At 40.3% G+C, this 23,851-nt stretch overlaps 1 protein-coding gene across 1 annotated transcript in view; it reads left to right on the top strand.

Annotated features, from left to right (window-relative positions):
* Positions 1-23,851, top strand: part of FBXW8 (F-box and WD repeat domain containing 8) — a 527,093-nt gene that overhangs the window by 340,776 nt on the left and 162,466 nt on the right. Inside the window, exon 5 of the mRNA XM_053701689.1 lies at positions 19,932-20,089. Within this exon, the coding sequence (XP_053557664.1) occupies positions 19,932-20,089 (158 nt within the window). The remainder of the gene's footprint in view (positions 1-19,931; positions 20,090-23,851) is intronic.

Raw genomic sequence — 23,851 nt, 5'->3', positions numbered from 1 at the left:
TAAAATCGATGGCTGTTTCCACACAGGACTGTTGAGAGGAATTAACTTCAGTTGGGGGAAACAGTGAGCAGACTTTGGCTGCTTGAGGTATGACACATTTCTAACAAGACTTGGTAATGCTGGAAGCTGTCATTTTCCCTATGGGATCCGGTAAGCCATTTTCTTAATTTTCAATATAAGAATAAAAGGGCTTCACAAGGGCTTTAAAGACTGGTAGACATTTTTCTGGGCCAAAACGATTACTTTATAAGCATATTTAATGGTTTATAACTTTGGAGAGTTATTTTAATCTTGGGAATTTTATTAAAAAAAACGGCAGGCACTGTATTGGACACCTTTTTCACTGGGGGCCTTTTCTAGTCATAGGCAGAGCCTCATTTTCGCGCCACTAATGCGCAGTTGTTTTTGAGAAGCAAGGCATGCAGATGCATGTGTGAGGAGCTCAGATCCACTGAAAAAGCTTATTGAAGGCGTCATTTGGTATCGTATTCCCCTCCGGGCTTGGTTGGGTCTCAGCAAAGCAGATACCAGGGACTGTATAGGGGTTAAATGTAAAAACGGCTCCGGTTCCGTTATTTTAAGAGTTAAAGCTTTCAAATTTGGTGTGCAATACTTTTAAGGCTTTATGACACTGTGGTGAAATTTTGGTGAATTTTGAACATTTCCTTCATACTTTTGCGTATATTCAGTAAAAAAGTGTGTTCAGTTTAAAATTTAAAGAGACAGTAACGGTTTTATTTTAAAACGTTTTTCTCCAACATAGGTGTGTCCGGTCCACGGCGTCATCCTTACTTGTGGGATATTCTCCTCCCCAACAGGAAATGGCAAAGAGCCCAGCAAAGCTGGTCACATGATCCCTCCTAGGCTCCGCCTACCCCAGTCATTCTCTTTGCCGTTGTACAGGCAACATCTCCACGGAGATGGCTTAGAGTTTTTTAGTGTTTAACTGTAGTTTTTATTATTCAATCAAGAGTTTGTTATTTTGAAATAGTGCTGGTATGTACTATTTACTCAGAAACAGAAAAGAGATGAAGATTTCTGTTTGTATGAGGAAAATGATTTTAGCAACCGTAACTAAAATCCATGGCTGTTCCACACAGGACTGTTGAGAGCTGCTAACTTCAGTTGGGGGAACAGTATGCAGTCTCTTGCTGCTTGAGGTATGACACATTCTAACAAGACGATGTAATGCTGGAAGCTGTCATTTTCCCTATGGGATCCGGTAAGCCATGTTTATTACGATCATAAATAAGGGCTTCACAAGGGCTTATTAAGACTGTAGACTTTTCTGGGCTAAATCGATTCATTATTAACACATATTTAGCCTTGAGGAATCATTTTATCTGGGTATTTTGATATAAGAATATCGGCAGGCACTGTATTAGGCACCTTATTCCTTAGGGGCTTTCCCACAGCATAAGCAGAGCCTCATTTTCGCGCCGGTGTGGCGCACTTGTTTTTGAGAGGCATGGCATGCAGTCGCATGTGTGTGGAGCTCTGATACTTAGAAAAGACTTTCTGAAGCGTCATTTGGTATCGTATTCCCCTTTGGGCTTGGTTGGGTCTCAGCAAAGCAGATACCAGGGACTGTAAAGGGGTTAAAGTTTAAAACGGCTCCGGTTCCGTTATTTTAAGGGTTAAAGCTTCCAAATTTGGTGTGCAATACTTTTAAGGCTTTAAGACACTGTGGTGAAAATTTGGTGAATTTTGTACAATTCCTTCATGTTTTTTCGCAATTGCAGTAATAAAGTGTGTTCAGTTTAAAATTTAAAGTGACAGTAACGGTTTTATTTTAAAACGTTTTTTGTACTTTGTTATCAAGTTTATGCCTGTTTAACATGTCTGAACTACCAGATAGACTGTGTTCTGAATGTGGGGAAGCCAGAATTCCTATTCATTTAAATAAATGTGATTTATGTGATAATGACAATGATGCCCAAGATGATTCCTCAAGTGAGGGGAGTAAGCATGGTACTGCATCATTCCCTCCTTCGTCTACACGAGTCTTGCCCACTCAGGAGGCCCCTAGTACATCTAGCGCGCCAATACTCCTTACTATGCAACAATTAACGGCTGTAATGGATAATTCTGTCAAAAACATTTTAGCCCAAATGAACACTTGTCAGCGTAAGCGCGGCTGCTCTGTTTTAGATACTGAAGAGCATGGCAACGCTGATACTAATATCTCTGAAGGGCCCCTAACCCAGTCTGATGGGGCCAGGGAGGTTTTGTCTGAGGGAGAAATTACTGATTCAGGGAACATTTCTCAACAGGCTGAACCTGATGTGATTGCATTTAAATTTAAGTTGGAACATCTCCGCATTCTGCTTAAGGAGGTATTATCCACTCTGGATGATTGTGACAAGTTGGTCATCCCAGAGAAGCTATGTAAAATGGACAAGTTCCTAGAGGTGCCGGGGCTCCCAGAAGCTTTTCCTATACCCAAGCGGGTGGCGGACATTGTTAATAAAGAATGGGAAAGGCCCGGTATTCCTTTCGTCCCTCCCCCCATATTTAAAAAATTGTTTCCTTTGGTCGACCCCAGAAAGGACTTATGGCAGACAGTCCCCAAGGTCGAGGGAGCGGTTTCCACTTCAAACAAACGCACCACTATACCCATAGAGGATAGTTGTGCTTTCAAAGATCCTATGGATAAAAAATTAGAAGGTTTGCTTAAAAAGATGTTTGTTCAGCAGGGTTACCTTCTACAACCAATTGCATGCATTGTCCCTGTCGCTACAGCCGCATGTTTCTGGTTCGATGAGCTGATAAAGGCGGTCGATAGTGATTCTCCTCCTTATGAGGAGATTATGGACAGAATCAATGCTCTCAAATTGGCTAATTCTTTCACCCTAGACGCCACTTTGCAATTGGCTAGGTTAGCGGCTAAGAATTCTGGGTTTGCTATTGTGGCGCGCAGAGCGCTTTGGTTGAAATCTTGGTTGGCTGATGCGTCTTCCAAGAACAAGCTACTTAACATTCCTTTCAAGGGGAAAACGCTGTTTGGCCCTGACTTGAAAGAGATTATCTCTGATATCACTGGGGGTAAGGGCCACGCCCTTCCTCAGGATCGGCCTTTCAAGGCAAAAAATAAACCTAATTTTCGTCCCTTTCGTAGAAACGGACCAGCCCGAGGTGCTACGTCCTCTAAGCAAGAGGGTAATACTTCTCAAGCCAAGCCAGCTTGGAGACCAATGCAAGGCTGGAACAAGGGAAAGCAGGCCAAGAAACCTGCCGCTGCTACCAAGACTGCATGAAATGTTGGCCCCCGATCCGGGACCGGATCTGGTGGGGGGCAGACTCTCTCTCTTCGCTCAGGCTTGGGCAAGAGATGTTCTGGATCCTTGGGCGCTAGAAATAGTCTCCCAAGGTTATCTTCTGGAATTCAAGGGACTTCCCCCAAGGGGGAGGTTCCACAGGTCTCAGTTGTCTTCAGACCACATAAAAAGACAGGCATTCTTACATTGTGTAGAAGACCTGTTAAAAATGGGAGTGATTCATCCTGTTCCATTAAGAGAACAAGGGATGGGGTTCTACTCCAATCTGTTCATAGTTCCCAAAAAAGAGGGAACGTTCAGACCAATCTTAGATCTCAAGATCTTAAACAAGTTTCTCAAGGTTCCATCGTTCAAGATGGAAACCATTCGAACTATTATTCCTTCCATCCAGGAAGGTCAATTCATGACCACGGTGGATTTAAAGGATGCGTATCTACATATTCCTATCCACAAGGAACATCATCGGTTCCTAAGGTTCGCATTCCTGGACAAGCATTACCAGTTCGTGGCACTTCCTTTCGGATTAGCCACTGCTCCAAGGATTTTCACAAAGGTACTAGGGTCCCTTCTAGCTGTGCTAAGACCAAGGGGCATTGCTGTAGTACCTTACTCGGACGACATTCTGATTCAAGCGTCGTCCCTTCCTCAAGCAAAGGCTCACACGGACATCGTCCTGGCCTTTCTCAGATCTCACGGATGGAAAGTGAACGTGGAAAAGAGTTCTCTATCTCCGTCAACAAGGGTTCCCTTCTTGGGAACAATAATAGACTCCTTAGAAATGAGGATATTTCTGACAGAGGCCAGAAAATCAAAGCTTCTAGACTCTTGTCGGATACTTCATTCCGTTCCTCTTCCTTCCATAGCTCAGTGCATGGAAGTGATCGGGTTGATGGTAGCGGCTATGGACATAGTTCCTTTTGCGCGCATTCATCTAAGACCATTACAACTGTGCATGCTCAGTCAGTGGAATGGGGATTATACAGACTTGTCTCCGAAGATACAAGTAAATCAGAGGACCAGAGACTCACTCCGTTGGTGGCTGTCCCTGGACAACCTGTCACAAGGGATGACATTCCGCAGACCAGAGTGGGTCATTGTCACGACCGACGCCAGTCTGATGGGCTGGGGCGCGGTCTGGGGATCCCTGAAAGCTCAGGGTCTTTGGTCTCGGGAAGAATCTCTTCTACCGATAAATATTCTGGAACTGAGAGCGATATTCAATGCTCTCAAGGCTTGGCCTCAGCTAGCGAGGGCCAAGTTCATACGGTTTCAATCAGACAACATGACAACTGTTGCGTACATCAACCATCAGGGGGGAACAAGGAGTTCCCTAGCGATGGAAGAAGTGACCAAAATCATTCTATGGGCGGAGTCTCACTCCTGCCACCTGTCCGCTATCCACATCCCAGGAGTGGAAAATTGGGAAGCGGATTTTCTGAGTCGTCAGACATTGCATCCGGGGGAGTGGGAACTCCATCCGGAAATCTTTGCCCAAGTCACTCAGCTGTGGGGCATTCCAGACATGGATCTGATGGCCTCTCGTCAGAACTTCAAAGTTCCTTGCTACGGGTCCAGATCCAGGGATCCCAAGGCGGCTCTAGTGGATGCACTAGTAGCACCTTGGACCTTCAAACTAGCTTATGTGTTCCCGCCGTTCCCTCTCATCCCCAGGCTGGTAGCCAGGATCAATCAGGAGAGGGCGTCGGTGATCTTGATAGCTCCTGCGTGGCCACGCAGGACTTGGTATGCAGATCTGGTGAATATGTCATCGGCTCCACCTTGGAAGCTACCTTTGAGACGAGACCTTCTTGTTCAGGGTCCGTTCGAACATCCGAACCTGGTTTCACTCCAGCTGACTGCTTGGAGATTGAACGCTTGATCTTATCGAAGCGAGGGTTCTCAGATTCTGTTATCGATACTCTTGTTCAGGCCAGAAAGCCAGTAACTAGAAAGATTTACCACAAAATTTGGAAAAAATATATCTGTTGGTGTGAATCTAAAGGATTCCCTTGGGACAAGGTTAAGATTCCTAAGATTCTATCCTTCCTTCAAGAAGGATTGGAAAAAGGATTATCTGCAAGTTCCCTGAAGGGACAGATTTCTGCCTTGTCTGTGTTACTTCACAAAAAGCTGGCAGCTGTGCCAGATGTTCAAGCCTTTGTTCAGGCTCTGGTTAGAATTAAGCCTGTTTACAAACCTTTGACTCCTCCTTGGAGTCTCAATTTAGTTCTTTCAGTTCTTCAGGGGGTTCCGTTTGAACCCTTACATTCCGTTGATATTAAGTTATTATCTTGGAAAGTTTTGTTTTTGGTTGCAATCTCTTCTGCTAGAAGAGTTTCAGAATTATCTGCTCTGCAGTGTTCTCCTCCTTATCTGGTGTTCCATGCAGATAAGGTGGTTTTACGTACTAAACCTGGTTTTCTTCCAAAAGTTGTTTCTAACAAAAACATTAACCAGGAGATTATCGTACCTTCTCTGTGTCCGAAACCAGTTTCAAAGAAGGAACGTTTGTTGCACAATTTGGATGTTGTTCGCGCTCTAAAATTCTATTTAGATGCTACAAAGGATTTTAGACAAACATCTTCCTTGTTTGTTGTTTATTCTGGTAAAAGGAGAGGTCAAAAAGCAACTTCTACCTCTCTCTCTTTTTGGATTAAAAGCATCATCAGATTGGCTTACGAGACTGCCGGACGGCAGCCTCCCGAAAGAATCACAGCTCATTCCACTAGGGCTGTGGCTTCCACATGGGCCTTCAAGAACGAGGCTTCTGTTGATCAGATATGTAGGGCAGCGACTTGGTCTTCACTGCACACTTTTACCAAATTTTACAAGTTTGATACTTTTGCTTCTTCTGAGGCTATTTTTGGGAGAAAGGTTTTGCAAGCCGTGGTGCCTTCCATTTAGGTGACCTGATTTGCTCCCTCCCTTCATCCGTGTCCTAAAGCTTTGGTATTGGTTCCCACAAGTAAGGATGACGCCGTGGACCGGACACACCTATGTTGGAGAAAACAGAATTTATGTTTACCTGATAAATTACTTTCTCCAACGGTGTGTCCGGTCCACGGCCCGCCCTGGTTTTTTTAATCAGGTCTGATAATTTATTTTCTTTAACTACAGTCACCACGGTACCATATGGTTTCTCCTATGCAAATATTCCTCCTTAACGTCGGTCGAATGACTGGGGTAGGCGGAGCCTAGGAGGGATCATGTGACCAGCTTTGCTGGGCTCTTTGCCATTTCCTGTTGGGGAGGAGAATATCCCACAAGTAAGGATGACGCCGTGGACCGGACACACCGTTGGAGAAAGTAATTTATCAGGTAAACATAAATTCTGTTTTTGTGCTTTGTTATCAAGTTTATGCCTATTAACATGTCTGAACTATCAGATAGACGATGTTCTGTATGTTCGGAAGCCAAGGTTCCTCTCCATTTAAATATATGTGATGAATGTGACAAACAAAGTAGGGACAATGATGCCACTGATAATAATGTTGCCCAAAATGATTCCTTAAGTGAGGGGAGTAAGCATGGTACTGCATCATCTCCTTCTATGTCTACACCAGTCTTGCCCACTCAGGAGGTCCCTAGTGAATCTAGTGCGCCAATCCTCCTTACTATGCAACAATTAACGGCTGTAATGGATAATTCTATTAAAAACGTTTTAGCCAAAATGCCCACTTATCAGCGAAAGCGCGACTGCTCTGTTTTAGATACTGAAGAGCATGAGGACGCTGATGATAATGGTTCTGACATGCCCTTACACCAGTCTGAAGGGGCTAGGGAGGTTTTGTCTGAGGGAGAAATTTCAGATTCAGGAAAAATTTCTCAACAAGCTGAACCTGACGTTATTACATTTAAATTTAAATTGGAACATCTCCGCGCTCTGCTTAAGGAGGTGTTATCTACTCTGGATGATTGTGACAATTTGGTCATTCCAGAGAAATTATGTAAGATGGACAGGTTCCTAGAGGTCCCGGTGCCCCCCAAAGCTTTTCCTATACCCAAGCGGGTGGCGGACATTGTAAATAAAGAATGGGAAAGGCCCGGCATACCTTTTGTCCCTCCCCCTATATTTAAGAAATTATTTCCTATGGTCGACCCCAGGAAGGACTTATGGCAGACAGTCCCCAAGGTCGAGGGGGCGGTTTCTACTCTAAACAAACGCACCACTATCCCTATAGAAGATAGTTGTGCTTTCAAAGATCCTATGGATAAAAAATTAGAGGGTTTGCTTAAAAAGATGTTTGTTCAGCAAGGTTACCTTCTACAACCAATTTCATGCATTGTTCCTGTCACTACAGCAGCGTGTTTCTGGTTCGAGGAACTAGAAAAGTCGCTCAATCAAGCATCCTCTTATGAGGAGGTTATGGACAGAGTTCAAGCACTTAAGTTGGCTAACTCTTTTACCTTAGACGCCACTTTGCATTTAGCTAGATTAGCGGCGAAAAATTCAGGTTTTGCTATTGTGGCGCGCAGAGCGCTTTGGCTGAAATCTTGGTCAGCGGATGTGTCCTCCAAGAACAGATTGCTTAACATCCCTTTCAAGGGGAAAACGCTGTTTGGCCCTGACTTGAAAGAGATTATTTCAGACATCACTGGGGGAAAGGGCCACGCCCTTCCTCAGGATAGGTCTTTTAAGGCTAAAAATAAAACAAATTTTCGTCCCTTTCGCAGAAACGGACCAGCCTCGAATTCTACATCCTCTAAGCAAGAGGGTAATTCTTCTCAAACCAAGCCGGCCTGGAGACCGATGCAAGGCTGGAACAGGGGTAAGCAGGCCAAGAAGCCCGCTACCGCTACCAAGACAGCATGAGATGCTGGCCCCCGATCCGGGACTGGATCTGGTGGGGGGCAGACTCTCTCTCTTCGCTCGGGCTTGGGCAAGAGATGTTCAGGATCCTTGGGCGCTAGAAATGGTTTCTCAAGGTTATCTCCTGGAGTTCAGGGACCTATCCCCAAGGGGAAGGTTCCACGGGTCTCAATTGTCTTCAGACCAAATAAAAAGACAGGCATTCTTACATTGTGTAGAAGACCTGTTAAAAATGGGAGTGATTCATCCTGTTCCATTAGGAGAACCCTACATTTGAACCCTTACATTCCGTAGATATTAAGTTATTATCTTGGAAAGTTTTATTTTTGGTTGCAATTTCTTCTGCTAGAAGAGTTTCAGAGTTATCTGCTCTGCAGTGTTCTCCTCCTTATCTGGTGTTCCATGCAGATAAGGTGGTTTTGCGTACTAAACCTGGTTTTCTTCCGAAAGTTGTTTCTAATAAAAATATTAACCAGGAGATAGTTGTGCCTTCTTTGTGTCCGAATCCAGTTTCAAAGAAGGAACGTTTGTTGCACAATTTGGATGTAGTTCGTGCTCTAAAATTCTATTTAGAGGCTACAAAGGATTTCAGACAAACACCTTCCTTGTTTGTTGTTTATTCTGGTAAAAGGAGAGGTCAAAAAGCAACTTCTACCTCTCTCTCTTTTTGGCTTAAAAGCATCATCAGATTGGCTTATGAGACTGCCGGACGGCAGCCTCCTGAAAGAATCACAGCTCATTCCACTAGGGCTGTGGCTTCCACATGGGCCTTCAAGAACGAGGCTTCTGTTGATCAGATATGTAAGGCAGCGACTTGGTCTTCACTGCACACTTTTACCAAATTTTACAAATTTGATACTTTTGCTTCTTCTGAGGCTATTTTTGGGAGAAAGGTTTTGCAGGCCGTGGTGCCTTCCATCTAGGTGACCTGATTTGCTCCCTCCCATCATCCGTGTCCTAAAGCTTTGGTATTGGTTCCCACAAGTAAGGATGACGCCGTGGACCGGACACACCTATGTTGGAGAAAACAGAATTTATGTTTACCTGATAAATTACTTTCTCCAACGGTGTGTCCGGTCCACGGCCCGCCCTGGTTTTTTAATCAGGTCTGATGATTTAATTTCTCTAACTACAGTCACCACGGTATCATATGATTTCTCCTATGCAAATATTCCTCCTTTACGTCGGTCGAATGACTGGGGAAGGCGGAGCCTAGGAGGGATCATGTGACCAGCTTTGCTGGGCTCTTTGCCATTTCCTGTTGGGGAAGAGAATATCCCACAAGTAAGGATGACGCCGTGGACCGGACACACCGTTGGAGAAAGTAATTTATCAGGTAAACATAAATTCTGTTTTTCTTTCAGACAGTGGTTTGCTGTAGTGCTGCGGTGAAAAAATGTTGATATTCGCCGCACTCTGCCTAAAAGCCTGGAGAGCGCGGCCACTTTCAGCGCCCGCTGGGATACGAGATTCAGTGTATGGGCGAAGCATTTTACATGAGGGAATTTTCCAACTTGAGCAGCAACAATCATGTTCGAAGCATTGTCGGTCACAAGCACTACAGATTTATCGGACAGCTGCCATTCTTCCACGACACGAGACAGTAGCTCCGCCAGATGAGAACCCGTGTGAGACTCATAAACTGCTCTCGTTTGCAGCACATGCGACAAGATCTTCCAGTCCTTGCTAATGTAATGTGCAGTTACTGTTACATAATACTCCGTCGTGACTGAAGTCCATGAATCACACGTTAGTGCGACTCGACTGGCTTGGCTCATTGATGCAATTACCTGAGCTTTTGTTTCGTGGTAGAGTGCAGGTATAACGTTTTCTGTTAAGTGATTGCGTGACGGGATCTTATAACGTGGCTCTAGTGTCTTCAACAGGTTGCGAAACCCAAAGTTTTCCACAACAGAGTAAGGCCGTAGGTCCTTCGCTATGAAAGTTGCCACAGCTTTGGTTATTCTCTTCCCTTTTTCAGAGTTGGGTGGCAAAGTTGACAGCATTGCATCAATTCTTGGCTGATGAGCTTCAGCTAGTCTTGTTATTTCCTTGGCAGTGGCACTGGCGGCAGCGGCAGGGGTTAGCATCTCAGAGTGAAAACGTCTAACGTGATTTCTCAAGTTATTAGTATTCCCTAGGTATTTAATTTTTGTGTGACAGGCTTTACAAACCGCGTGTGTCTTGTCCAATTCGTGCTTTCCAGTATGTTCATAAAATCCAAAATGTGCCCAGATGCTTGCTTTTAAAATGCTAGGTGCATTTTTTATCTCTCTATCTTTTTTGTCTCCCTCTGCCATTTTAGCATGACATGTACATATGTGACGGATGATGTTGTTGTCAACGTCAAACTCTGTCAGTGTTAAAAAAAAAGAAAAAACACTAAGTTCCAGTTGTCAAAATGTCAAGCCGCAAATGTAAAATCAACAAGTACTAGTAACTTCAACTACTTTGCCAATGCCATACATTTTGCGAACATAAATTTTAAAACAAATTGCATTGTGATCATTGCAGGGGACATCACTCACTCACTGACACTGTAAGTTACTGTAATATATTACACACTTAAAGGTGCAATGAAACCCAAACATTTACTTTCATGATTCAGATAGAGAATACAATTTTAAATAAACATCATAACTAACTTCTATTATTTAATTTGCTTCATACTTCTCAGATATCGTTTGTTGATGACATATTAGCAATGCATTGCACAGCACACACATTACTTACTATATAATACTTTGTGCACAAGGAGGAGGCTATGCATTTCAACAAAGGATAAGCAAATTATATAATAGGGAAAGTTGTTTAAAATTGCATGCACTTTCTTGAATTAATATATTATTAAAATATTAGAAATTCAGACCAGGCCATCCATCCATGTGAAAAACATGTAGATATAGATAGATACAGATTAGACTAATAGAGACATTAGACAATAATAGTATACTATATTTATTTATAATACATTTTTTATATATGCAATATTATTCAATAATGCAGCAATTAATTATGCAGCAGCCTGAGCCTCAGTCAGCTCAGCAGTATTAGTAGTACATACTACGTTAAGTAAATAAGGCAAGTATTTAATTGTACCCCTTATTGTGTAATAATAAATGTGATTGTGTACCCCTTATTGATTTGCTCTTTAAGTAAGTTAATAATTAGTTTACCTATGGCAAGTAGTAGGCAGTTGAGGCAATAGGCAGGCATGGCAATGGCAATTATGGCATGGCATTGGCAAAATGTACAACGTTTTGGTAACTAAACAGTTAGTCTAATTCTCACCATAGGTCTCCTCCTCTGTCTCCCACAAAATAAAAATGAGCCCGCCGTGTAGCTGTATACCGCCGTGTATACTCGGAGTCGGAATCGTCATCACATTCACCATCATCAATCTCAGGCAACACACTCCTGCTTTGCTCCTACTGCGTAACTTCGGCACTTCCAGAGACCGCCCATGGAGCGCCCATGTTGCTTTATTGGGTGACGTGACGTCAGTGACGTCAAAACGATGTACCGCGCACTTTCGCGCACTTTCTGTTACTTGTCCTGGAGGCTGGTCACGTGGGTAACGTTAATCGATTATCGCGTCTCAGCGCATCGATGCAGAATCGTTTCATGCCGCATCGCGATGCATCGTCAAAACGATTATTTTTGACAGGCCTAATATATATATATATATATATATATATATATACATACACTGTATATTATTTATTTATTACAACTTTAGGAGTTGATTCCAGTAAAGAGATCTAAAAAAAGGCTGACAAAGGCTGAAGCTTTTCCCAAATGAGTTAAAGGGATATTCACAGTATTCTGAAAAAGGCTTGGTAAGGGTTCACAACCCCATTATTCCAATACTATGCATATCCAATTAACTTATTTGGTAAAGTTTTAGCTTCTGTGATCTCTACACACACATTTTTTATATATATATACACACACCATACAAACACCATATATATATATATATATATATATATATATATATATATATATATATATATATATATATATATATATATACACACACACACACACACCATATACACACATAACATATATACATAACATATACGCATAACATATACACATAACATATACACACATATAACATATATACATATACACACCCTATACACACACACCATATACACACACATCATATATACACACAACATATACACACACAACATATACACAACATATACACACACACAACATATATACACGCACACAACATATATATACACACACACCATACACACATACATACACACACCCCATACATACATACATACACACACAACACACAACACACACATGCACAACACACAACATATACAGAACACACCATATACACACACACACCGTATACATACACACACACACAACATATACACAACACACACACACACTTAATAAAGAACAGCAAATAATAATAATCTGTTTTAGTATTTTGGTTGGCTCCTACACTCCTAGAGTAAATTTGTTAAGCCCTGACTTACCTTTTCTGCAATGTGCTTTTACCCTTTACCGCACTGAAGTTCAGGAATTAGAAGGAAATTGAAAAGGGAGGAACGTAGCAAATATTTACATTGAGATAGAACGGAACAGTGACACCTGCAGGCAGAAATTTAAAGAAATTTTAACTGCCACTGCCGTTCTTTCTGCAGAGACCCTTCAGTTTCTGTGATAAGAACGCAGATCGCACTGTGTTCGGCCTTGGGGCAAGTGACATTACGGGGACAAAGTATCCCCTTCCTTAGACCAGATTGAAAAGTATTGTTTTCGGATTGTTTACAGGCAGCGTGTAACAACCAACCTGTCTGGAAACACTCAAGGGCTGTGTCCTTGCTACAGCACCATCCATGCAATCTGCTGTACTTCATAACACTTTTGGAGTAGCAGTATATACATCTACGAGAACAATGGAGACCTACCATATCCCAGGACAGGACCGAAGCAGTAATACAAAGTGGCAGAAGTGAAGCCTCTTCTTGATCCGTGTGGCACTTACCTCATTTGATTGAGGTACTAGCTTGTAAGTAGAGACCCTTGTGGGTCACTTATACAGCATCCATGTTTTAATTACTCTTTGAAGACTCCACAGTGTTTTTTTTTTTATTATTATTATTTTTATCTTTGTTTTATTCTATATGGACTTACAATACGCCTCTTATTTTGTTATATGACATTTCTTTCATGAATCTTTAATCAAACTTGTATGTTTTAGATATTACTCTGTATTTTCTCATTGTTCGCTATTTTTTAGCGCCTTCTCTGTACTTCAAATTTGGATCTTTAATTGTAATGCTGGGATTGGAACTCCTTACACTTACATTTTAGAGATATAGGCAGCTATTTTTGGTGCACTTTTGATTATTGATAGGATCTCTTTCTGTTCTACGCTAGTTGTTTCTCATATATATATATATATATATATATATATATATATATATATATATATATATATATATATATATATATATATATATATATATATATATATATATATAATCTTTGATTTGCACATAGGGGCTCCCATGAGGCACTACTCAAAAAAATGCAAAGTTATTAATTGAACTTTTGGGCTTTAAATCAAAGGGTCTTGAGGGTTTCTCTGCTTTTTAATGGGATATTACAAGTGCCTAGAGACCCCCTAGTTACCACGGACGCACACATGTGATTCCCCCGGCGATACCAGGCCCCCCCCATAGCTTCCTCTTACTCCAGGGGTACCGTGATTAACACCAAAAGCTGCCCCCCAGGATGACAACATGCAGTGGTTAAAGGGTATGTTTGTGTATATACAGATTAATGCACACAAACATATTTAAGAGGAATATTTAGACAATCGTGTTAGTCTTTCATATGCCATTTATTCTTTTATAACAGAATGAAGATGCTGAATCTGTTGGTTCATTTTATAATTAATTTATACTAGTACCAAGAAAGTCATGCTGGCATTTTGTTCTCTGATCATACTGGGGTTGCTTTCATGTTCAGATTATGACACTATACTTCTGATGTTAGCAGTCAGAACCATATACTCTTATTGTTTCTTTACTTTTGTTGTTTAATATTGAAGTGATCATATCAATAGTATGCACACACATAGGAGAGTGGTAGACCTGTTAAAGTAGGTTATAAATAGCTTGTATTCCAAATCAATAGCTAACACTGTGTTATTTGTCTGTAGCCTTAATTAAACTATCTCAGAACTGATTTCTGTGACTGCCAATGTTTTGATTTTACACTGATCATTACTGTAATATAATACCTGTAAAAAAAAACTGTCTGAAATCTTTCTTCTAAATCTGTCTGGTCCTTTGTATAATAGTGAGTCTGTTTCACATGAAGTAAAAGGAAAAAAACATCTTATGCTCTAGCATCTTTGAATAACCCTTGTCTGCTGTTTGTATGAAGCAACAGTGGGCAATCACAGGCAGAGGCTAACCTTAACTCCCCCACACACAGACACGTACATTTACGGGATCCCATATTCAAATCCACCATTTGGAAGTGTGTTTAAAAAGTAGGGCTTAAACTTTTTTTTTTTTATAGTTAAAAAGATATAATCCAGGGTCGACAAATACCAGAGCAAGATAGTCACAGATCCTAAAATTTTACAGAAAGAAAAGTAGGCAGGCACTACTCCCGTCCGTTGTAGTAAACAAGAAATCAGCCAATCGGAATTAAGGTAGGAATATTCTGATTGGCTGATGGAATCAGCCAATCAGAATCAAGTTCAATCCGATTGGCTGATCCAATCAGCCAATCAGATTGAACTTGATTCTGATTGGCTGATTCCATCAGCCAATCAGAATATTCCTACCTTAATTCCGATTGGCTGATAGAATCCTATCAGCCAATCGGAATTCGAGGGACGCCATCTTGGATGACGTCATTTAAAGGAACCGTCATTTGTCGTTCAGTCGTCGGCCAGGATGGATGTTCCGCGTCGGAGGTCTTTAGGATGCTGCCGCTCCGCTCCGGATGGATGACGATAGAAGATCCCGCTTGGATGAAGACTTCAATCGGATGGAAGACCTCTTCTGCCCCGCTTGGATGAAGACTTCTACCGGATGGAGGACCTCTTCTTGCTCCGCTTGGATGAAGAATTTGGCTCGGCTGGGTGAAGACGACTCAAGGTAGGGAGATCTTCAGGGGCTTAGTGTTAGGTTTATTTAAGGGGGGTTTGGGTTAGATTAGGGGTATGTGGGTGGTGGGTTGTAATGTTGGGGGTGTATTGTATGTTTTTTTTTACAGGCAAAAGAGCTGAACTTCTTGGGGCATGCCCCGCAAAGGGCCCTGTTCAGGGCTGGTAAGGTAAAAGAGCTTTGAACTTTAGTAATTTAGAATAGGGTAGGGCATTTTTTTATTTTGGGGGGCTTTGTTATTTTATTAGGGGGCTTAGAGTAGGTGTAATTCGTTTAAAATTGTTGTAATATATTTCTAATGTTTGTAAATATTTTTTTATTTTTTGTAACTTAGTTCTTTTTTATTTTTTGTACTTTAGTTAGTTTATTTCATTGTATTTATTTGTAGATATTGTATTTAATTAATGTATTGATAGTGTAGTGTTAGGTTTAATTGTAACTTAGGTTAGGATTTATTTTACAGGTAAATTTGTAATTATTTTAACTATTTTAGCTATTAAATAGTTCTTAACTATTTAATAGCTATTGTACCTGGTTAAAATAAATACAAAGTTACCTGTAAAATAAATATTAATCCTAAAATAGCTATAATATCATTATAATTTATATTGTAGCTATATTAGGATTTATTTTACAGGTAAGTATTTAGCTTTAAATAGGAATAATTTATTTAAGAAGAGTTAATTAATTTCGTTAGATTAAAATTATATTTAATTTAGGGGGGTGTTAGTGTTAGGGTTAGACTTAGCTTTAGGGGTTAATACATTTATTAGAATAGCGGTGAGCTCCAGACGGCAGATTAGGGGTTAATAATTGAAGTTAGGTGTCGGCGATGTTAGGGAGGGCAGATTAGGGGTTAATACTATTTATTATAGGGTTAGTGAGGCGGATTAGGGGTTAATAACTTTATTATAGTAGCGGTGCGGTCCGCTCGGCAGATTAGGGGTTAATAAGTGTAGGCAGGTGGAGGCGACGTTGAGGGGGGCAGATTAGGGGTTAATAAATATAATATAGGGGTCGGCGGTGTTAGGGGCAGGAGATTAGGGGTACATAGCTATAATGTAGGTGGCGGCTCTTTGTAGTCGGCAGATTAGGGGTTAATTATTGTAGGTAGCTGGCTGCGATGTTGTGGGGGCAGGTTAGGGGTTAATAAATATAATATAGGGGTCGGCGGTGTTAGGGGTAGCAGATTAGGGGTACATAAGTATAACGTAGGTGGCGGTCGGCAGATTAGGGGTTAAAAAAATTTAATCGAGTGTCGGCGATGTGGGGGGGCCTCGGTTTAGGGGTACATAGGTAGTTTATGGGTGTTAGTGTACTTTAGGGCACAGTAGTTAAGAGCTTTATGAACCGGCGTTAGCCCAGAAAGCTCTTAACCACTGACTTTTTTCTGCGGCTGGAGTTTTGTCGTTAGATTTCTAACGCTCACTTCAGACACGACTCTAAATAACGGAGTTAGAAAGATCCAATTGAAAAGATAGGATACGCAATTGACGTAAGGGGATCTTCGGTATGGAAAAGTCGCGGCTGAAAAGTGAGCGTTAGACCCTTTTTTGAATGACTCCAAATACCGGAGGTAGCCCAAAACCAGCGTTAGGAGCCTCTAACGCTGGTTTTCACGGCTACCGCCAAACTCCAAATCTAGGCCTATGTTTGTTAGGTGTAAATTATTGAAGTGATCTGCCACTGTGGAATCTTTACTGAAGTATTTTACATCCCTAACATGTTCATTAAAGCGTGTCCTTACTGTACGTGTAGTTTTACCTACATACTGAAAAAAAGAGATTGCATGTTAGCAAATATATCACAAATTTAGAGCCACAATTGGCATAAAAATCAATGGGGTAAATTTTCTTAACTTGACATTTATGCCAATTGTGGCTCTAAATTTGTTATATATTTACTCTTATTTTTTTCCCCTTCTTGGACATGAAACATTTAATTTTAGCTGCCTCTATGGTCTATAAAGGGTTAGAGTTTAGACATGGACTTCAGTCTATGAGTAAGCGCACCTGGAGGCGTGAAACATGTTACACTTATTGTCTCCTACACTGCCTGTCTGCATGTACTATTTTTAATGGATGTAAAATAAAGCATATTTCTTGTTTTAAATACTACAACGGACTGGAGTAGTGCCTGCATATTTTTGCGGTCTTATCCGCCGCTTCAGGCTACGGCACACCGGGAGGTCAGGTTACCTTGCCCATTCAGCATTTTGGGCTTCCCGGTCAGGAACTGTTTGCCCAGGTTACGGTTACCTCTTCACAGATCCTAAAATTTTACATCTGCCTCCTTACTTTTTACTTATTTTTTCTACTTTTTAATATATAAATTCCTCTTTTTTTTAACCTAAATCATATAGAGCTAGCTCCTATGTTTTATAGAAATTTGTCAACTAACATTGTCAAATAACATTGATATCACACACATTGGTGCCCACTAATTAGGAGTCAAGACTCAAACTCCTCTCTCACGCTGCACCATCCATCCGATGGCTTGCAAGACAGTTAAAATGCAGGAATGTAAAGCAATGGTCCGGCTCCTAAGCTTTACATTCCTGCACTTTAAATAAAGATTGCAAGAGAACGAAGAAAAATTGATAATATGAGTAAATTAGAAAGTTGCTTAAAATTTCATACTCTATCTCAGTGTTTCCCAAACCTAGTCCTCAGGACCCTTATTCAGGCCAGATATTCATTATATCTTAACTAGAGCACAGGTGAAATAATCAGCTGATGGGTGAGCTGATTGTTTCACCTGTGCTCTAGTTAAGATATAATGAATATCTGGCCTGAGTAAGGGTCCTGAGGACTGGGTTTTGGAAACACTGCTCTGTCTGAATCATTAAAGAAAAAATGTGGGTTTAGTATCCCTTTAAAGTGAAGGTCAATTTTCATGTGAAAGTGCCCGGTTTTTAAAAAAAAATATTAAAAACAGGGGAACTTTCATTCATGAAAACTGACATTGCACCGTATTTTAAAAATACTTACCTTGTTCTTCTGAAACGCTTGATCGTCGTTCTGAAGCGATGGTTCCTGGTTTACTTACCCAGCAATGACAAAACCGGCTTCCTCCAATCACGGCGTTGGCTCAGGCAATGATTTCCCCGGGGGGGAAGCCGTGATCGGAGGATGTCGTAATCGTCATTGCTGACGTATGAAGAGGCTTGCGACGGGCTTGTGAAGCACTGGAGCGGCTTCAAGAAGAAAAGGTAAGTATATTTTAAGAAAACGACTTAAATGTCAATTTTCATGAATGAAAGTGCCCTTGTTTTTAATAGTTTTTTTTTTTTTTAAAAACGGGCACTTTCACATGAAAATTGACCTTCACTTTAAGTAGAACAGTGACAGTGTGACATTCCAGCATCTATGGGGTGAGAGGTAAACCTCCTGATTGGCTAGGCATCCAAATATGTGAATTTGAAAAAAAGGCTCACAACAAGGGCTGCCAGGCCAAAGCATAAATGCTCGAAGCCTGGGGCTAAAATAATATTTAAAGGGACAGTCTACACCTTATTGATCTTAAAGTCTCACCTTAGTTTAAGCTGCAGATAGCATACTGCACCCCTTTCTATAGCATGCAGCAAGAACAGTAAAAACGCGATTCTAAAATTAATATTGTTTCTGGACACTTTTGAAATAGCTACCAAGCTCCACCCACTGATGACATCACGATCTGGGCTGCATCTAGGCACTGCTGAATAGCATTGACAATCTGTTGAATCCAGCTAGTGAGCCTTTTGTGATTGGATGCCATATGCAGCTCAGATCATGATGTTATCAGTGGGCTGAGCTCGGCAACCATTTCAAAGTGGCAAGAAACAATATTCATTTTAAAATAACGTTTTTACAATTGCAGGAGGCTATTTGCAGTTTGATCTAAGGTAAGACTTTAAGATGACCAAAGTGTAGACTGTCCCTTTAAAGTGACACTGAACCCAATTTTTTTATTTCGTGATTTAGATAGAGCATGCAATTTTAAGCAACTTTCTTATTTACTCCTATTATCAATTTTTCTTCGTTCTCTTGCTATCTTTATTTAAAAAAGAAGGCATCTAAGCTTTTTTTTGGTTCAAAACTCTGGACAGCACTTTTTTATTGGTGGATGAATTTATCCACCAATCAGCAAGGACAACCCAGGTTGTTCACCAAAAATGGGCCAGCATCTAAACTTACATTCTTGCATTTCAAATAAAGATACCAAAATAATGAAGAAAATTTGATAATAGGAGTAAATTAGAAAGTTGCTTAAAATGTCATGCTCTATCTGAACCACACAAGAAAAAAATTGGATTCAGTGTCCCTTTAACTTTAGGTTTCAAACAAAAGCAACGCAGCAGGAATATGTTAACTTTCTGAATCTAAATATTGCAATTAATTGATTGTTTTTACTGCCCTAAAGATTCTAAAAGTATAGTGTATTTTTAAACCATATACAAGGGAGAAACAAATTTGTGTGAGTTGGTCTACTTGTATTACTTATGATTCTTTCTTTAAATATGGAATAGTATATCTAGAAGTACTATCTAGTGTTAAAGGGATCTTAATAAATCTTGTTTGGATTCAATGGTCTTATTTCATTGTACATTTGCGGGAGCTAAGTTATAGAAACCCACTTTTTCTCATGGGAGACATCATGGAATGACTGACTAATTCATCTTATTGCTTATAGATACACTTCTGGAGATGTTCGCTTGTGGGATACACGTGCTTCATGTTTTGCTGGCTCTTCTCTAGAAACTACCCAGAATAATCCAGAGATTGGACATAATCCACAGGTTTCATTTGTACGGATAAATCGGTCCTTGGCTGTGGCAGTTTATAATGATGGTAATGTGATTCGATCACTGTTTTATGTTCTTTTGTACTTTTGATTTCTTATTTAAAAAAAAAGGTATTTCATTGAGGATACACCAAACAAGGGCTAAATGAAAACACACATTTTATTCTTAAATTGCTTGCTCCATAAAAGCTACCTGTATCCATAGAGTGGAGCTGAGCACCAGATAGTGTTATGACACTAAATGTTTGGTCTTTTCTCTCTCCTATCCTCCTCTTTCTACCAGACATTAAACATAAACATGATACATTACTGTAAGACTCAATAAAGCTCTTTCTTTTCTGTTTCTTTTAGCTTAAGACTTAGCTTCATAGTAGGCTTGATATTCTATGCAGGGACCCGTGTCCTGTTAATTGGTAAGACAATTTTTTATGTTCTGAAACAGCTGTGTCCTTTAGTATTTAGAGCACTGAACACTTTTGTCCCTTTGAGTGAACATGTTGGCTCCAATGTCATTTTTTTATGTGCATTAGAAAAGCACACCACCCATTAAACTTTCATTTTTTTGTGTTTCAGAGGCCTTTCAGTGCCAGGTATTAGCTGCAGCCAGCATTGTCTTTTAAGAAGTGGCAGATCTGCAGCCCTTTGAGTACTTTCAAAAACACACTCCCTTAACCACTAGCTAACACTGCCAAAATCTTCAACAGGTGTAATTTGTTTATTTTACCTTTTAGACAGTCTCTGGAAATAAATGACTTATAAAGTACCATTTCTCAAATTGATGATCAGTATGTAAACTACAAATGCAACTACAATAACATGCTTGACCCATTTTCGATATATGAAAAGAATGACATTTTCCTACCTGAGATACACAACCTTTGTATTTGTTCATATTCTGTTTCCATTGCCAGCCTCAGATACCTTTTTTCTTTCTTTTTTTGTGAATGTGTTTTTGTTCATCCCAGCATAATAAAATCCAAATGTAGTTCATAGCTGCTTTGATTGGAGCGCATAGCGTTGGCAGGAAACTGGAGTGGGAGGTAGAAGCGTCCATCGTGCCAGGTAATGAGCAGATGCTGCAAATGCATAGACCAGTAGGGTGGTGCCAAGACCCCATCTGCTACCAGACTTTGTGCCGTTTGGCAGTTGGCCACCTCTGGGGGAGGGCTAAAGAAGCCTGTAGCTACATTACACCTCACCCCATGTTTCACAAACTGAATGTGTACCCCATTCAAAAGTTTTCCAACAGGCTCTCCTTATGTTAATATGTCACCAGTGCACAATCACAATTTTCCCTTTATTTTACAATAGATGTAAAAAAACACTAAAGCCTTGGTGCCCAAGCTACTAAAAAATGTTCTTTTTACCTCCTAATACTTTTTAACTATAATTTAATCTTTATGTAGCCTTCCCCCGGCCTTGCTCCTGAAAGTTCTGCAAATAAATATATTGTCACAACTATTGCCTTATTTCACACCCTTGAAGACACTTAAAAATTAATTTACAAGTTACACTTGTAGATCTTCTTGTTCACCTCAGGGCTTTAGTTCATTGGTAGAATAGTTTCTAATTGTTCCAGTTACGAGTGTCCTTCAAGAATACATTCCTATAAGCACGTTGCTTAGCTTATTGTTTTAGCTTGTGGGTACAGATGTAGTGAAGGATTTTTTTTTATTGGGTGTAGGGTGCCTCACCTTGTTAAAGAGACTTCACCATCAGGGAATTTTATTAAAAAACAAAACACAGAAACTGCACAGGAATATGACACTCATCGCTCATATTAGGCAAATCATGTTAAAAAATACAACTCTAATTGTACAACTCTAATTGTAAGAATTAAAGATGAAATGTGACAAATGTACACATTAAATATAATTCACATGAGATTATATTTTCTCTGGAAAATGACTGACGAGGACTTTTACATCTTTATGCACTTTACTTGTGTCTTGTGAGTTTGCATATTGCTAAAATAATTGCATTTAAACCTTGTTTTGTACTTTTTGTGATGCATTCGGTGAAAGTTCTTCTAAGATGTAAGTTCTAAAAACAAATCTTCACACAAGAGTGTCATGTTTACATAAAGTCACAATTTAGTATATGCAATATTTTTAGTTCCTTTTTTAGTAAAAACAAAAACATGCAAGAACAAAAATAAATATATTTGATTTGCACAGAGGTTTCATTCATTATAAGTCCTTTTTCTCCAACATAGGTGTGTCCGGTCCACGGCGTCATCCTTACTTGTGGGATATTCTCTTCCCCAACAGGAAATGGCAAAGAGCCCAGCAAAGCTGGTCACATGATCCCTCCTAGGCTCCGCCTACCCCAGTCATTCTCTTTGCCGTTGTACAGGCAACATCTCCACGGAGATGGCTTAGAGTTTTTTAGTGTTTAACTGTAGTTTTTCATTATTCAATCAAGAGTTTGTTATTTTCAAATAGTGCTGGTACGTACTATTTACTCAGAAACAGAAAAGAGATGAAGAATTCTGTTTGTATGAGGAAAATGATTTTAGCAACCGTAACTAAAATCCATGGCTGTTCCACACAGGACTGTTGAGAGCATTAACTTCAGTTGGGGGAACAGTTTGCAGTCCTTGCTGCTTGAGGTATGACACATTCTAACAAGACGATGTAATGCTGGAAGCTGTCATTTTCCCTATGGGATCCGGTAAGCCATGTTTATTACGATTGTAAATAAGGGCTTCACAAGGGCTTATTTAGACTGTAGACATTTTTTGGGCTAAATCGATTGATATTAACACTTATTTAGCCTTGAGGAATCATTTATTCTGGGTATTTTGATATAATAATATCGGCAGGCACTGTTTTAGACACCTTATTCTTTAGGGGCTTTCCCAAAGCATAGGCAGAGTCTCATTTTCGCGCCGGTGTTGCGCACTTGTTTTTGAGAGGCATGGCATGCAGTCGCATGTGAGAGGAGCTCTGATACTTATAAAAGACTTCTGAAGGCATCATTTGGTATCGTATTCCCCTTGGGTTTGGTTGGGTCTCAGCAAAGCAGATACCAGGGACTGTAAAGGGGTTAAAGCTTAAAACGGCTCCGGTTCCGTTATTTTAAGGGTTAAAGCTTCCAAAATTGGTGTGCAATATTTTCAAGGCTTTAAGACACTGTGGTGAAAGTTTGGTGAATTTTGAACAATTCCTTCATGTTTTTTCGCAATTGCAGTAATAAAGTGTGTTCAGTTTAAAATTTAAAGTGACAGTAACGGTTTTATTTCAAAACGTTTTTTGTACTTTCTTATCAAGTTTATGCCTGTTTAACATGTCTGAACTACCAGATAGACTGTGTTCTGAATGTGGGGAAGCCAGAATTCCTATTCATTTAAATAAATGTGATTTATGTGATAATGACAATGATGCCCAAGATGATTCCTCAAGTGAGGGGAGTAAGCATGGTACTGCATCATTCCCTCCTTCGTCTACACGAGTCTTGCCCACTCAGGAGGCCCCTAGTACATCTAGCGCGCCAATACTCCTTACTATGCAACAATTAACGGCTGTAATGGATAATTCTGTCAAAAACATTTTAGCCAAAATGAACCCTTGTCAGCGTAAGCGTGGATGCTCTGTTTTAGTTACTGAAGAGCATGACGACGCTGATATTAATATCTCTGAAGGGCCCCTAACCCAATCTGAGGGGGCCAGGGAGGTTTTGTCTGAGGGAGAAATTACTGATTTAGGGAATATTTCTCAGCAGGCTGAATCTGATGTGATTACTTTTAAATTTAAATTGGAACATCTCCGCATTTTGCTTAAGGAGGTATTATCCACTCTGGATGATTG

This window comes from Bombina bombina, chromosome 2, assembly GCF_027579735.1.
Source record: "Bombina bombina isolate aBomBom1 chromosome 2, aBomBom1.pri, whole genome shotgun sequence".
Taxonomy (NCBI): Eukaryota; Metazoa; Chordata; class Amphibia; order Anura; family Bombinatoridae; genus Bombina; species Bombina bombina.
The sequence above is the reverse complement of the archived record's forward strand: the minus strand, read 5'-3'. Positions and strand labels throughout refer to the sequence as shown.